The sequence below is a fragment of the Rhipicephalus sanguineus genome, chromosome 7 (genome assembly GCF_013339695.2).
Source record: "Rhipicephalus sanguineus isolate Rsan-2018 chromosome 7, BIME_Rsan_1.4, whole genome shotgun sequence".
Classification (NCBI taxonomy): domain Eukaryota; kingdom Metazoa; phylum Arthropoda; class Arachnida; order Ixodida; family Ixodidae; genus Rhipicephalus; species Rhipicephalus sanguineus.
Genome location: NC_051182.1, coordinates 151,231,939 through 151,244,616, shown reverse-complemented (window position 1 = coordinate 151,244,616; position 12,678 = coordinate 151,231,939). Strand labels below are relative to the sequence as shown.

The 12,678-nt window shown below is 44.3% G+C and overlaps 2 protein-coding genes across 2 annotated transcripts in view; both read left to right on the top strand.

Moving 5' to 3' along the window:
* The window catches only part of LOC119400253 (uncharacterized), a 344,569-nt gene that overhangs the window by 47,417 nt on the left and 284,474 nt on the right, over window positions 1-12,678 (top strand). The gene's annotated exons all lie outside the window — the stretch shown is intronic.
* LOC119400252 (uncharacterized) lies at window positions 2,964-12,334 on the top strand. The gene is made up of 10 exons (XM_037667263.2): window positions 2,964-3,189; window positions 4,260-4,306; window positions 4,829-4,867; window positions 5,374-5,409; window positions 6,916-7,012; window positions 8,231-8,373; window positions 9,100-9,147; window positions 9,231-9,266; window positions 10,500-10,689; window positions 12,073-12,334. Exons 1-10 carry the CDS (start codon window positions 3,126-3,128, stop codon window positions 12,081-12,083), a joined length of 711 nt encoding a protein of 236 aa, XP_037523191.1. The 5' UTR covers window positions 2,964-3,125; the 3' UTR covers window positions 12,084-12,334.

Below are 12,678 nucleotides of genomic sequence, written 5' to 3'. Positions count from 1 at the left end.
AGTGCCTCTGGGGAGATTCCGTTCTTTTTTTTTACTCCACGAAAACTGACATCGCCTCGTGCAGCTTGTAACGTAAACAACAACAGTCCTCACTAACACCGTCACACATCATCCTGTTCGTGCCAACTCGTTTTTTGACTACTCTGAAAACCTTGCGAAACACTGCTGTCACGTTCTGTTTTGAGCGCGAAGCATCGCCACGCAATATTGCGGAGGATTGGAAGGAGGGAGTCCCCGGGTTCACTCGTCTGAAATTCATCGCCACCTCAACATCATGGAGCTTTTGAACTCCGGAAACGAATGTTTTGACAGGAGAAGGATTCCCTGTTAAAAGGCATGCGTTAACAATACGCATCCGCTACATTTAAAAAAAAACAAAAAAAAAACAACTCAAGTCCGACGCAAACAGTGCTGTAGTGTTGAAAACAATTACCTTCTAAAGGAATACGAGCGGAAGGTCATGAACACTGTGCTGGTTTCATCTTCTAGCAAACTGCGCGGTTGACGGGACACAAAGAAGGAACGAAAGAGACAGACGAGCGCAGACTCACAACTGATTTTATTGAAAACGTAGTCGACCTGTATAGCGTCCAGCGAAAGAAAACGTGTCACAGTCAAAGTTTATCAGCGTACCGCAACGCCACACCAAAAACCCACGCACAAAAAATTCTAAAAGGTGCACGTGCAAGGCCACGTAAGTCAACAGCAGCATGTAGAACTGAGATATGCGTACTCCTTATCCGACAGGCTTACAGAGGGTTCACTGACGCAACCTTCTCCCTTTCTTCTAATATGGAAAGCCTCTATTATTCTTCGCCCTATGTATCTACTATCTCTAGATATGACATTCGCATATTGAAAAACAGGCTCGCAACAGCACTCTCTGCAGGGCGCTGGCATATGCAAACCCGGACTTTTGGATAGTGAACGCTCGTGTTCCCTTAATCTCATGTTAATCTCATGTTAAACGACGATGCTGCGTATGAGTTCATATCGAGTACAAGCGCTTATTATGTGCTTGCTGATACCATCTTTGCGCGGGTTATATACGCGGTGTATGTCAACTATTTCAACTATCACAAATGTTTAATCATGTTCACGAATGTTCGTCGTCGATCGGTATGGAACTGCGCCACCAGGCGTCAACGTCGGGCCGTCTACGCTAACCGGTGCTGTGGCTGCAAAACACGAATATTCAACGTGCAAGCTCTCATATGTTAATGTACAATAAACAGTCAGCTACTTCTGAGAAGGCACGTTTCACTTTCGTGTTATACCGATTCCTATGACGGAGGGATCAACCATGTTTTCTTTAAATATGCAGAGAGTTGGTTTCACTGCACTGGACCACAGAAATGGCTCTAACCTCTCCTGTCTTCGGTGCAGAAAATGTCTCTGAAATTTAAAAAATAAGCGCAGGTACAAGAGAGCCAGTGAAACAAAGCTTTGGCCACGTCGTAGAGGGAAGGGGGGGGGGGGGGGTTGCTTACACCTATCGACGTCTATACTGCCGAAAAGTTGGGATGCGGTCTTCGCCGGAAGCCGATTATTTAGACAGAAATATGCTGCTCTGTGCAGTCGCTGCTTCACTCGCAGGAGAAGTGAAATTATCAATTCCACAAGAACCTCGGCGAACAAGTGTCTTCTTTTTTCTGGAAAAAGCTGCCGCTGGCACGAGCGGCTCAGAGGAGCAATGCGTGCTTTCAGCACGTTCTAGAAATTTTTTTACTGCACCAGCTGTTTAAAAATAAAGTTTTTCAACCAACCAACCAAACAACCAACCAGCTGTTCAAGCCAAAGAGAACTCAGCAAAATAAATCAGGGTAGCTTAATTTCTCTGCCCGAAAATCCTACTTTCAGCGTGGACTAGCTCAGATCGTCTTCGGTATGGGGAAAGGGTTAAAATGTAAACCATAAACTAAACAAAAGGTGTGTGCAAACCACATTTTCTTCTTTTGCTCTTCACTCTTCGCTCATGGCTGTCCGCGATTTTGCATTCGCCAAGCGCTCGCGCCATGTCAGGGGCGCCGGCATATCCTCGCCGGTGCGTCCCATTTCACTACTGATAGCGGCTGTTTCTGCGAGTTGGTTAACTAGAGAACTAGGTTGAACCCCACAGAGTTCCGAACAGGCAATGTTGCGCGGTAAAATGAATATTGGGCTCAATCTGCACCCGGACGGGAAAGTGGAGGCTAAATATGTTGATATAGGCGCCAATTTTGAAAATAGGCATTTATGTGCACTTATAGGCATATAGGCACGAACGTCAGAAATAGGTATTTATAGGCACTATGAAAACACTATACAAGCCCTCATTAGCCTCTAATTCACGCTCATATATCAAAATGGCGCGATAGGGGCGTAAGGAACAAAATAGGCATTTGGCTAAAATCCGGTCTCTAGTCATCACCATCACCATCATCATCCTGGCTGCTGCCACTGCAGGGCAAAGGCCTATATCTCTTCCTTCGTTTCCCCCTAAATGTCCTTAACAAACGTTTGTTCCGTGACTAACTCTGCTCTCTTCTTGACCCTTAAGGTTACACCTATTGTGAGATAGTAGTCTCGCCTTATCTGTGCCTTCGTGCCACCTAGAGTATACCACAGCCTCCGTAACGCTGCACCCATTTAGAGCCAACGAGCTTTGTAGTTCAACGCCACGTGCTACGCTTGTCAAAGGGTTCAACTTCACAACGGATTCCGTAGCTCAGTGACAGCACGACGGTAGACAAGTCGACGCCCAATAACACGTAACAGCGCATGTCCCCCAGAAGAAAAAAAAACGCGTCGCGACGTCATTTTTTCCTAGAACCGCGGCTACATGCTCGAAGGAACACCAGTGAAGTGTCGATTGTTACGCAACGTTGACAGGTAACGTCACACCTTTTGGACCAATCGCGCGCCGTTCTTGGTTTCGAAAACAAGATTTTCGAGATGTTTAAATAGGGAGCTCCGTGCTCAGGGGGTTCATACCTGTCGAGTATCACCTGCTTTCGAGTAAACGTTGCTTTATTGGGAGATGCGCTTGGCCACGATATTGGCTTTCATCAACATAATTGATACAGGACCGTTAATTAAATATTTGAGTTTCGAGTTAAGTTCGGGATAAAGTCTACACCAGCAAGATGGCGCCGGCAATTTCGTACGTTCTTCTCGTATTTGGAATGGCTATTCTGCCTGTAGTAAACGGTAAGTCTGACTCTCGCCTTTTGTTCTTTAGACTGCCCTTCAAGAATGTAGGCTGGTTTATTCGCTCAAACTGTCAGTTTAGTCCTACACTGTAAGACTAAAAAAAAAAGGCTAAGCGTTACTCTTTACAGTGAATCCTTACTTGTCCCGTATATGACTCTATTTAAAGAGGCACGTTAACTCTCCAGCGAGTCCCAAGACTCTCCTACGAGAGTGTAATGGTCTCCAATGAGAGCTCGCGTATCTCTTTAAAGAGAAACATATACGTGACAAGTCGAGGCTCTCAGAAACACGTCAAGAGACTCTTCTTTTTCGTAACGTGTAAGTAATTGAATCCTTAGAGATAAAAGTTCACGTGCAGCTAGTTTTGGAATATGTTTCATTATCAGGTATTCCACTGAAAAAAGGCAGGTAAAAAAGGAAACACGGGACACTATCGTGTGCTGATAACATATTCTACCTATCTTGGAAAGCATGTCTTGAACGTAACCGAAATATTGTCAGCGGGAATATTCTTATGAACCTGAGTCTCGCGGTTTGAACATATATTAGCATAACAGATATATCCCGCACCCCGGAAGTAGATCACTGAGGACGAGGAAGAGACTGGAATTAAATTTGGTTGAAATGTTTTTGGCTATTTTGAAGATTGTTATGAAAACAACTAAGAACTGAATTTATGTGAGGCAAATTGTGCGTAAGATACTTTCGCTGCCCATAAACACTTGGCTGTTAAATTTATTAACTGGTGTCGGTGTAGCTGCAGTGCAATAATCCTAATTAATATTGATTTATTTTATACATAACTACTTTGAAAATAATTCCCTGTCCTGACAGGCATTTAGAGTAAAAATTGGGCATTTTCTGCGAAATAGCGGGACGTAGCATCACTAAGGCTGTGAGCTGGTTGATATTGGCAGTGGTAAGACTGTCAAAACGAAATTACTTGCTGTCATCCGTTAAGTATGGTACTCTGTTGAGAGAGCTCTTTTCAAGCTGGAATTCCGCAATATGCAAAATTTCTTTTTGTTCTCATTTTAAAACGGAGCCTTCTTTCTATCTTCACGCAGGACAATGTATCAATGTTACACTTCCTAACATTCTAAACTTGGGAGAGGTGAGTCGTGAACTATTCTGAACTACACTACTCGAGAGTGGCTTTTGAATTTGGAAGTTTCCAGAGTTCTTTGTGCGAGGTTGCTTAGGTTGTTAGTTTACAATAGGGATCTTTCTTCTCGAAGAGCGAGCCAGTATTTAATGAGCTACAGTTCGTGAAATATTCTTATTTTGCCCTGGCATTTGATTATGGGAACAAAGGACACCTTCAAAGTTTACGCAATATAGACAGGTAAACAGGAGCTGAAAAATACTGAGGAGCTTAGTGCTACCTTGTTTCTGTTTCATGCTCTTTAAGGTCACGTGTCTATATAGCCGCGCAGCCTACATTGGTTTTACATTACTCAATCAGAATGACCGGGTATTATATAGGAGCATATTGAATGATCCGCATGCACAGTTTTGGTTGACAGAATGACCAAAACCACTTTTCACGATCCTTTGACTTACTTTCCTTTTAATGAAGCACTACACAAAGTCACCTACTGACGCAGAAATACGTTTTATTTTTGCCCCTGTACAGTGTCTCGGAACTACACTGAGAACCTGCCCTGACAATTCGGTGAGTTTTAAAACATGCAAGTAACGATAATCTGCCAATGTCGTTGGAGACGAGTTTTTTTTATCATGAAACCTTTCAGTATTTAAGTCACCTTCCCAAGGTAAATGCGCAATCTGACTGTCGTAAAATTATCGCTGTACTGCTTTTAATAAATATTGTGGTAATATAGATGTGGCACTTATCATAAAAAATATTCACAGTGACTTCAGTCTAGGCATGATAAAAAAAAAGTAAGGGAAAAGTTTTGGTGTCGAAGTAATCGATTTATCACACATCTTATCAGGGCTACTATGGGATAGACCTCAACAACATTTCCCCAGCCATTTGTTTTTTTGGGGGGGCCATTTTCTTTGCCTTATAGGTTCTCATCAGTGCCGTTAAATTTCCACAGAAATATTCTGATAACTAGACCAAACGCATTATTTATTCCGTGCCTTCACTTTCTTTCGTTATGGGAAACAATATAAACAAGTGATTAACCTTACAACACTTATAATATTTTACAGTCGGGCCTGCTGCCAGACCTTACCCGTGTCCTAGGGGTAAGTAATCGTACAATGCTGCATAAAGTGAATGTCTTGCTGTTGCTTGCCATTACATTTGCATGCTATAAGTGCAAATGTTTCTTCAGCCTCTGAGAGGGACCATACTAATAGTAACTCATTTATATCGGTGCAGCTAAAGCGGCACCGCGCTGAGAGGAGCACCACTAAGGTACCTAGGCTTGAGAGCTCATGACAAATTATATTTCCGCAATCCTGCTTCTGCTGCCGCAAGCAGAGGCTTGCTCAGCCACGAAGGAAGCAAAATAATAAAAAAAGAAGTTGGCGCCGCACTACAGCTCCCTAAACTGCTCCTTAAATGTCACGAAAATTTATAGCAGATTTCCGACTATCCAACAAACGTTGCCTAACGGACAAAGCTTTCCGCAATTCGCTTAGCAGTATAGGTAAAAATGGGCGCCCATCTTTATATTTCATTTGATAAGGATGTTTTGCCATCTGCCAAACAAAGTGTAACAAAGTACAGCTCGGCACATAACGTCTCTATCCTTGTGTGGCATAAATTGTCGATGCCAATGTCTTAGTTGTTGCAGAGCTCACAAAGTTTGAAGAAACAATTTTAAGGAACGCAGAGGATGTGCATGCACTCACCGCTGCGCCTTTACAAGGAAGAGTTATTTATTAGCAGGAACATCTACAAGATGAATGCGCACCACCTAGCTCCGTCTTTTCAGGTCTGCATGATGCTGGTCAATGCTCACTTTTGCGAGTAATTCCACGATGCGCATCAGCTCAGATGCAAACCACTCTAGGTTTTTAAACCCTCATCCATATTATGCGTGCTACTCTATGCAGTATTAACGTCGAACCTCATTATAACAAAGTAGCGTCGAGACCATAATTTAGTTCGCTATATCCGACATTCGTTGTAACAGTAGAGATGAACATGGCCTCCAAGAAATCGGCAATATGGCTCGCGCAAAAATTCTAGATACAACAACGCGTTGTTCTAGGCTTCATAGGCACTATAAGCGACGTAACCCTTACATGTATATTTGTGTTATTTCAAACTTCGTTGACTGGGACATGCGAGTGTGAAAATAACCTTTGTTTGCTAAAACAGGTCCGCGTTCGCATTTATTCGGAGGATGTGATTTTTATCTGGTGCGTTTTCACAGCACTGCGCACTGCGTCTTTAAAGGAAATGTGGTCGTGAATTGTCTTTCAATATTTATTTTTCTTTTTAGCTGCCTTTCTCGTTTTTGCGCTCTCGCGCATTAAATATTTCTTCGTTACAGCTCATATGGCGGCGAGTGTGCAGTTTTTGGTTTCGTTATAAAATTTCACTGAACTAAAGGAATACCAACGAAAGTTCCTATTTAGGTCGCTATAACCGATAATTCGCTATATCGGTGTTCGTTATTTCGAGGTTAAACTGTAACGATAACGCCATTGTAAAGCTGAAAACTGTGGATTGCTTCCCATTGGGTTTATAAGTTACTTGTTGGACATCTTTTAACTTTTTACATGTCATTTTCTTCGCAGTGCGTTCTCCAGATTGTACCCCAGATCGGAAGCCCTGTCTCGGTGCTCTACAACGTGGTTGGTCTCCTTGAGGCTGTTGTTTCCAGACTGGGCTTAAGTGAGTGCACTTTTATGATCAGCGTCAACAAGTCCCACCTAGTTTCTATGGGTCTTAGCAGTTTCTTTAATGCGATTCACACACGAGCTCTCCCGAGTTTGTTTCATTGAGCGTACGGCCCATCAAATCTCATTTGCGCAATAGTAATAACAGAATGCTTGTGCGATTGTGGGATTCGAACGCAGTTTTTTGGGGGGCAGAGACGCTTCGGGCACCGCACATTAGACCAGAGACGAGCGCATAAGTCTCAGGCAACGAAATAAAATCGCAAACAAGACTCTCCTGTGTGCAAGCACCCTTACACAATTTGCGCTTGAGTCGAGTCTAAGCGCACGAGTCCGTTGACAGAAACTTGTAAGGTCTCTTATTCATACTTCCAAGACGACTCGCAGGCAAAAACCGTCTTTTTGTTCTCAGTCGATGTATTATCCCCCCCCCCCCCCCCAGCCCCCTTCTGAAAGCTTTATGCACCTCACAACACTTTGCGCTTCCTCCAGGATCGGAGGCGTTGCAAGCTTTCACACTTCTCCTTGTAATGCACTGCCTCTGTGATCGGCCACCTTTCACCAAGCGACGATGTCATCTGATGAAGCCATCATTTGACGTCACGTTATATGACGTCACGGTGACGTCACAAATTCGGGCTATCTGTAACGTCATAATGACGTGATATGGGGACGTCATCAGGCGATAATTTTTGGTTCACTCGTGTTGATACAGCGGGGAAACGGTCGACGCCGGCAGTCAATTGTCGCGTCTTATCAGGCATCTCAGGCTTTCGCCTTAACAGTTAGAACTTGCCACCTTCCTTACGAACTTGCTTGAATGCAGTTATCAATTAAAGGGCCGCATATGATAGATGCTGCATATGACATCGCACGCTTTAACAATACAAATAAGACCGAAGTTTAGGGGAAGATTGAAGCGTGGAGTGACTAAAAACTGTTGAACATGGAATGCCGTCGCTGAAGCAAAAATTTGGAGAAACGCACTGGTATTCGTCAGGGCAACGTCACGGCGCTTAAAGAGATGTCCTCTTTGTCACAGAGCTGGCTCCAGCGACATTCCTTTCAACGAGCTTCATCGCTCGTGTTGGGCGGCCAATTTTTTTCCATTTTGCAGAGATATGTAAAATATGTGGCATCTGCGTAATTTTTGCAATACCGCGTTGAATTAAATTGTAGAATAACAGCATTCGTCTCCGTTTCGCCATTACAGCCGGCGACATCGGCGGTCTCACGGACATCCTCTGCAATCCCCTCGGAATCCCACTGTTCAGCTGCGGCACGTTCAGTCCAGGAAACATCGCCTGCCAGGAACCGCTGCAGATCAGCCTGCCCAGCGTCTTCAACATCGGAGCGGTGAGGGCTGTTGACATAACTAGAGAGAGAGAGAGAGAGAGAACGAATACAGGAAAGGAAGGTAGGTTAACTAGACTACGTCTAGCTTGCTACCCTGCACGTGAGGAGTGGAATAAGGGTATCTAAGAGGGAGAGAGAAAGGGAAAACCACCAGTACACACATTTAACAACACACAGTGCAGCGTATATCTGCACAGCAGCGCATATCTAAACTCGCGTGCCATTATAGGCGCTCAGACAATGCGAGAGGTTTACAATGCAGCCCGCCTTGCAATGCGTTGATTGCTGATGAGATTAAACCAGCCCAACGAATTGGGGGCTTGTAAGAGCGTATTCCATTCACGCTTTGGAATCTCGAAAAATAGTCTGGTGCACGTTATTCGGCAAAAATACAGTATACTTGAAGGCCAGTAGAACGAAGTAATGCTTTCAAATTTTAGACATGCCCCCCAGAGAAATCTTTTTTCATACTTTCATCGCAAAAGTACTCAAAGACACAACGATAGAAAGAGTCGACTGGTATCATCGACACTCGTTCTTTGGAATTTCCTCTGCACGAGTTGCGCTTGCTCCTTTGAAAGGGAGCTCCGTTCTGTAACTCATGCTTGTATAAGAAGTGAGCAGCTCACATGTCACACTTTTAGTTTAGGCCATTTCACAAAAAGTGAACTGACGCTGTAATTCGTTTGTGCTTCACTATCATTTTGCATTCCGTACATGTTTCAGTGTCTGAACCGGACCCTGTTGTTCTGCGAAGAAGGATCGACAATTTCGGTGAGAAACTTTCTTTCGTGACTGAATTCCGATTGGAAAAATCAAATGATTTTACTGACAATACACGTTTTTTTTTTGCCCAGGACCCTATCCTGAGAGAATTGTTCCAAGCAGTTGGCGTAAGTACAACTCCAACTTGAATCGGATTCTAGTTATAAACACTTATTTTGAGGCGAGATCGTTCATTATGGAGCAAGAAAGTACCATTGCGAACGCACACCCACGTGAGAAACGAAAGTGCCTGTGTGTAGTGTGTGTCGTTCCTCTCGCTAGTGTGAACTATAGTAACTTACTTCTGCCATGCTATACAGTGATGACAACGAAGTAATTTACTTCTTATGACAAAATACGAAAAATGAAGTTGACAGGAAATTGTGTTTGGGCTCGTTCTCACAGGGAAATTATATGTACTGTCATAGAGGAATGAATGGCTTTGCCCTGAAGCATAAATGCAAAATGCAGTCCATTGATGAAAGCTGCGCCTTGCGAGGACCGTTCGACAGTGCTACGTTGGCATTGAGCACCACAGAAATTGCACTTGATGCATAAATTAATGTCTCTTTCGCAGCTCTAACAAGTATTAAAGACATTACAATTTCTAAATTCCTCACAATCAATACATCTTAAGAGTGCGCAATATATTGTATATTTTCAACCAATCATAATGAACAGCTTCAGCTGAGCGATACCTCAGTTCTGGCAGGAGAAATAGTTGATGTACGGCGCTGCAGTCGGCGGGGAACCCCACTTTGGAAAGAAATTAAGATATCAAACGCTTTGCTCTCGCCGATTTCACTGGTGCCACCGCAGCCATCAAGACCCACAGCAAGCAAATGGCCAATCAAAACGACACGCGTAATGTGTGGTGCAGGGCGCCTTCAACATTTGACTGGTTGCCCGGAGGATCTCGTCTTATTCGCAAAGATGCTCTGACAAGCTTGTTTGAGCACGCGTATATCAAGTCTGACTTTTGGCTCAAGCTCACACAAAAGCCACCGAAAACGGGCGCTAAAAGCATCTCATGCTTAAGACGTTACACTGGCCGTCTCTGTCTGTGCACATATGCTTTTGGTGCGCTTGGTATGAACGAGTACAGAGTTTAACACATTGAAATGCTTTAGAACTGGGGTTTATGTAGCGAACGCTATTTGTGAGGAAATCGGTTCGCAGCAGCTGCTTAGTTCGAGAAATTTGGATGGCGGGTCAAAAGCATGTCACTGGTATCTCCATACGGGATCAGTCTTATTTTAACGAAGATCATGGCGAGCCGTGCTAAAATTCATCTTTGGCGAATGGAGGTAATGACCGAGCAGTAAACCGCGTAAGAAACGAATGTTTTTCTGTGTGTGCAGTGTATTCTGAGCGTCGCTCCAGATGGTCTGCAACTGGACCTCGTGTCAAGCCTGGTGTGCCCCCTGGTGGACATCCTGAACTCGTCACTGAACGAGTTCACCTCGCTGCTTCCTTTCCGGTTCCTGACGCGTGGAATCACCAACGCCGTCAGCTCCCTCACCAATAACCTGCTCGGAGCCGTCGGTAACTGTAAGTGGACCCTGCATCTTGTGCCTGTCAAAACGTTCTCAATTCTTTTGTTCACCGACTGTAAAGAATAATTTGTTCATTCGTCAAATCTCCAGTAGCAGCATGTACGTCTTTCGAAAAAACGCTAGGCCTGCGCGGAACACACAGCACATTCAAAGATGGAGGAGTGGCCTTTCTAGAGGAAGGGAATACCAAAGGGAGAAGGCAGGGAAGTTCACCAGACAGCAGTCCGGTTGGCTACCCTACGCCGGGGGAAAGGGAAAGGGGAGTGGAAAGATGGGAGAGACAAAGAGAGAGAGGGGAGCGAAAAAAAAACGGAAATGATCAATAAATGCGCTGACACGTATTTGGCGGTGGCACTGTACAATAGTCACAAGCGTTCACAAAGGCTCGTAGTCCTTAAAAAGCACAAAAGTGCTTTAACTGCTTTGTGGGCCGACGACCGATGGGGATTGTGCTCCAGAGGCATCTGCACGGAGAGCGGCCGATCGTCCAAACGTCGCATCGCATCAGAAAGAGTTCCAGTTGTAAGCTCTCTCGGGGCGAACTCGGAACGTGCAGTTGTAAGGTACCCACTACCCCATAAGTCATCGTAACTTCTGCGAAGTAGGGAAGCACCCACTATGCCATTATTCGTCAATCTGCGGGGAAGCCAGGTACTTTCTACATATCTGTAAGGCATTATGTGCACTTTGTTGATGCTGTGGCTGGTGACGATGCAGAATTATGGCTGAGGCCTTTGTAATTGGTGGGAAGCTTTTAGATTACGCAATATGCATTATGTGGCGCATGGTGTTGTTTTACACTTCTACCAGGCTATATTGCATTTGTTAAACCGATTTATTCCCAACATGATACCTGTATAGAGTCTTCTTGCCAGGAAGTTTAAAGCTCTGGCGTAGCTCTGTGCTTGGGTACTCGACTGCCACACAGAGGGCCTTGGTTGAAATCCAGCTCAATCCTGGATATTTTTGTCCTCATTGCGCACGAAAGCAATTACGGTCGCCGGTGGCTGCAGCGCACAACTATGTCACCGAAAGCGGCTGCTGTTCACCCAATAACAGCTTTAGCTGTAAATCAGAACGAAATCAATCGAACAGACAATTAATACGGAAAGAATAGGCGACATCATTTGTTGTTTTTTAAAAGTAGTTTGATTATTCTTACCTAAACTGAACGGAATTAAAGTGGACAAAATATCGCCCCTTCCTTCGGTGGGACCCGAACCCACAACATTGGATTTACGCTATAGAGCACTGGACTCGTAATGTATTTTGCACAAAACCCTCACGTTTTCAGTTTTGGTTGCAAAAAATGTTTCCTACGTTGCACCTAGGTTTTTTTTTGCATGTATAATAAATGTGATTATTACGACACTTGCAGGTGGCAGATAACTTTCGAGAACCAACTGAGCCTTGCTTCAGCACACCTGCAGATGAGAGGAGAAAATTGAAGGCAAGCACTGACGTCATTTTATGATCCAGATTGGAACTGCAACGGTGATTCAGGAGATATCTGAGCCATGAGCCCCCACCCTTGTCAACGGCCAGCATTCATAATGACCTGTTCGACCATATGGCTCCTTGGATATAAACTATGTCAAAAAACAAAAAATCAAATAAATAAATAAACCAACAAAAAGCATTTCAACGGAGCGCATGGGTGCTTAAACGCCTACGCCAAATATGCGTCACCAGTTTTGGACCAAGCCGTTTGCTCTGCGGCTTCCAGCCGTCCAGAAAATAACAGCGAACGACAACTGCTGGGCCCGACCGAAGGAGCGAATCATTCGACTTTGCTTGGTTCGATTCATGATGAACAACATGCGTTACCATTACGAATTTGCGTGAGTCTTATTTTGGCAGCAAAGAGAGCTACGTCAGATCCCACGCATTGTGGGAATCGATTTCACGCGAAGCAGTCAGCGATTAGCTATCAGTTCCTCATTTTCTGGTTTTGAGCCACGTCTTACGAGGTGGATCAACGTCG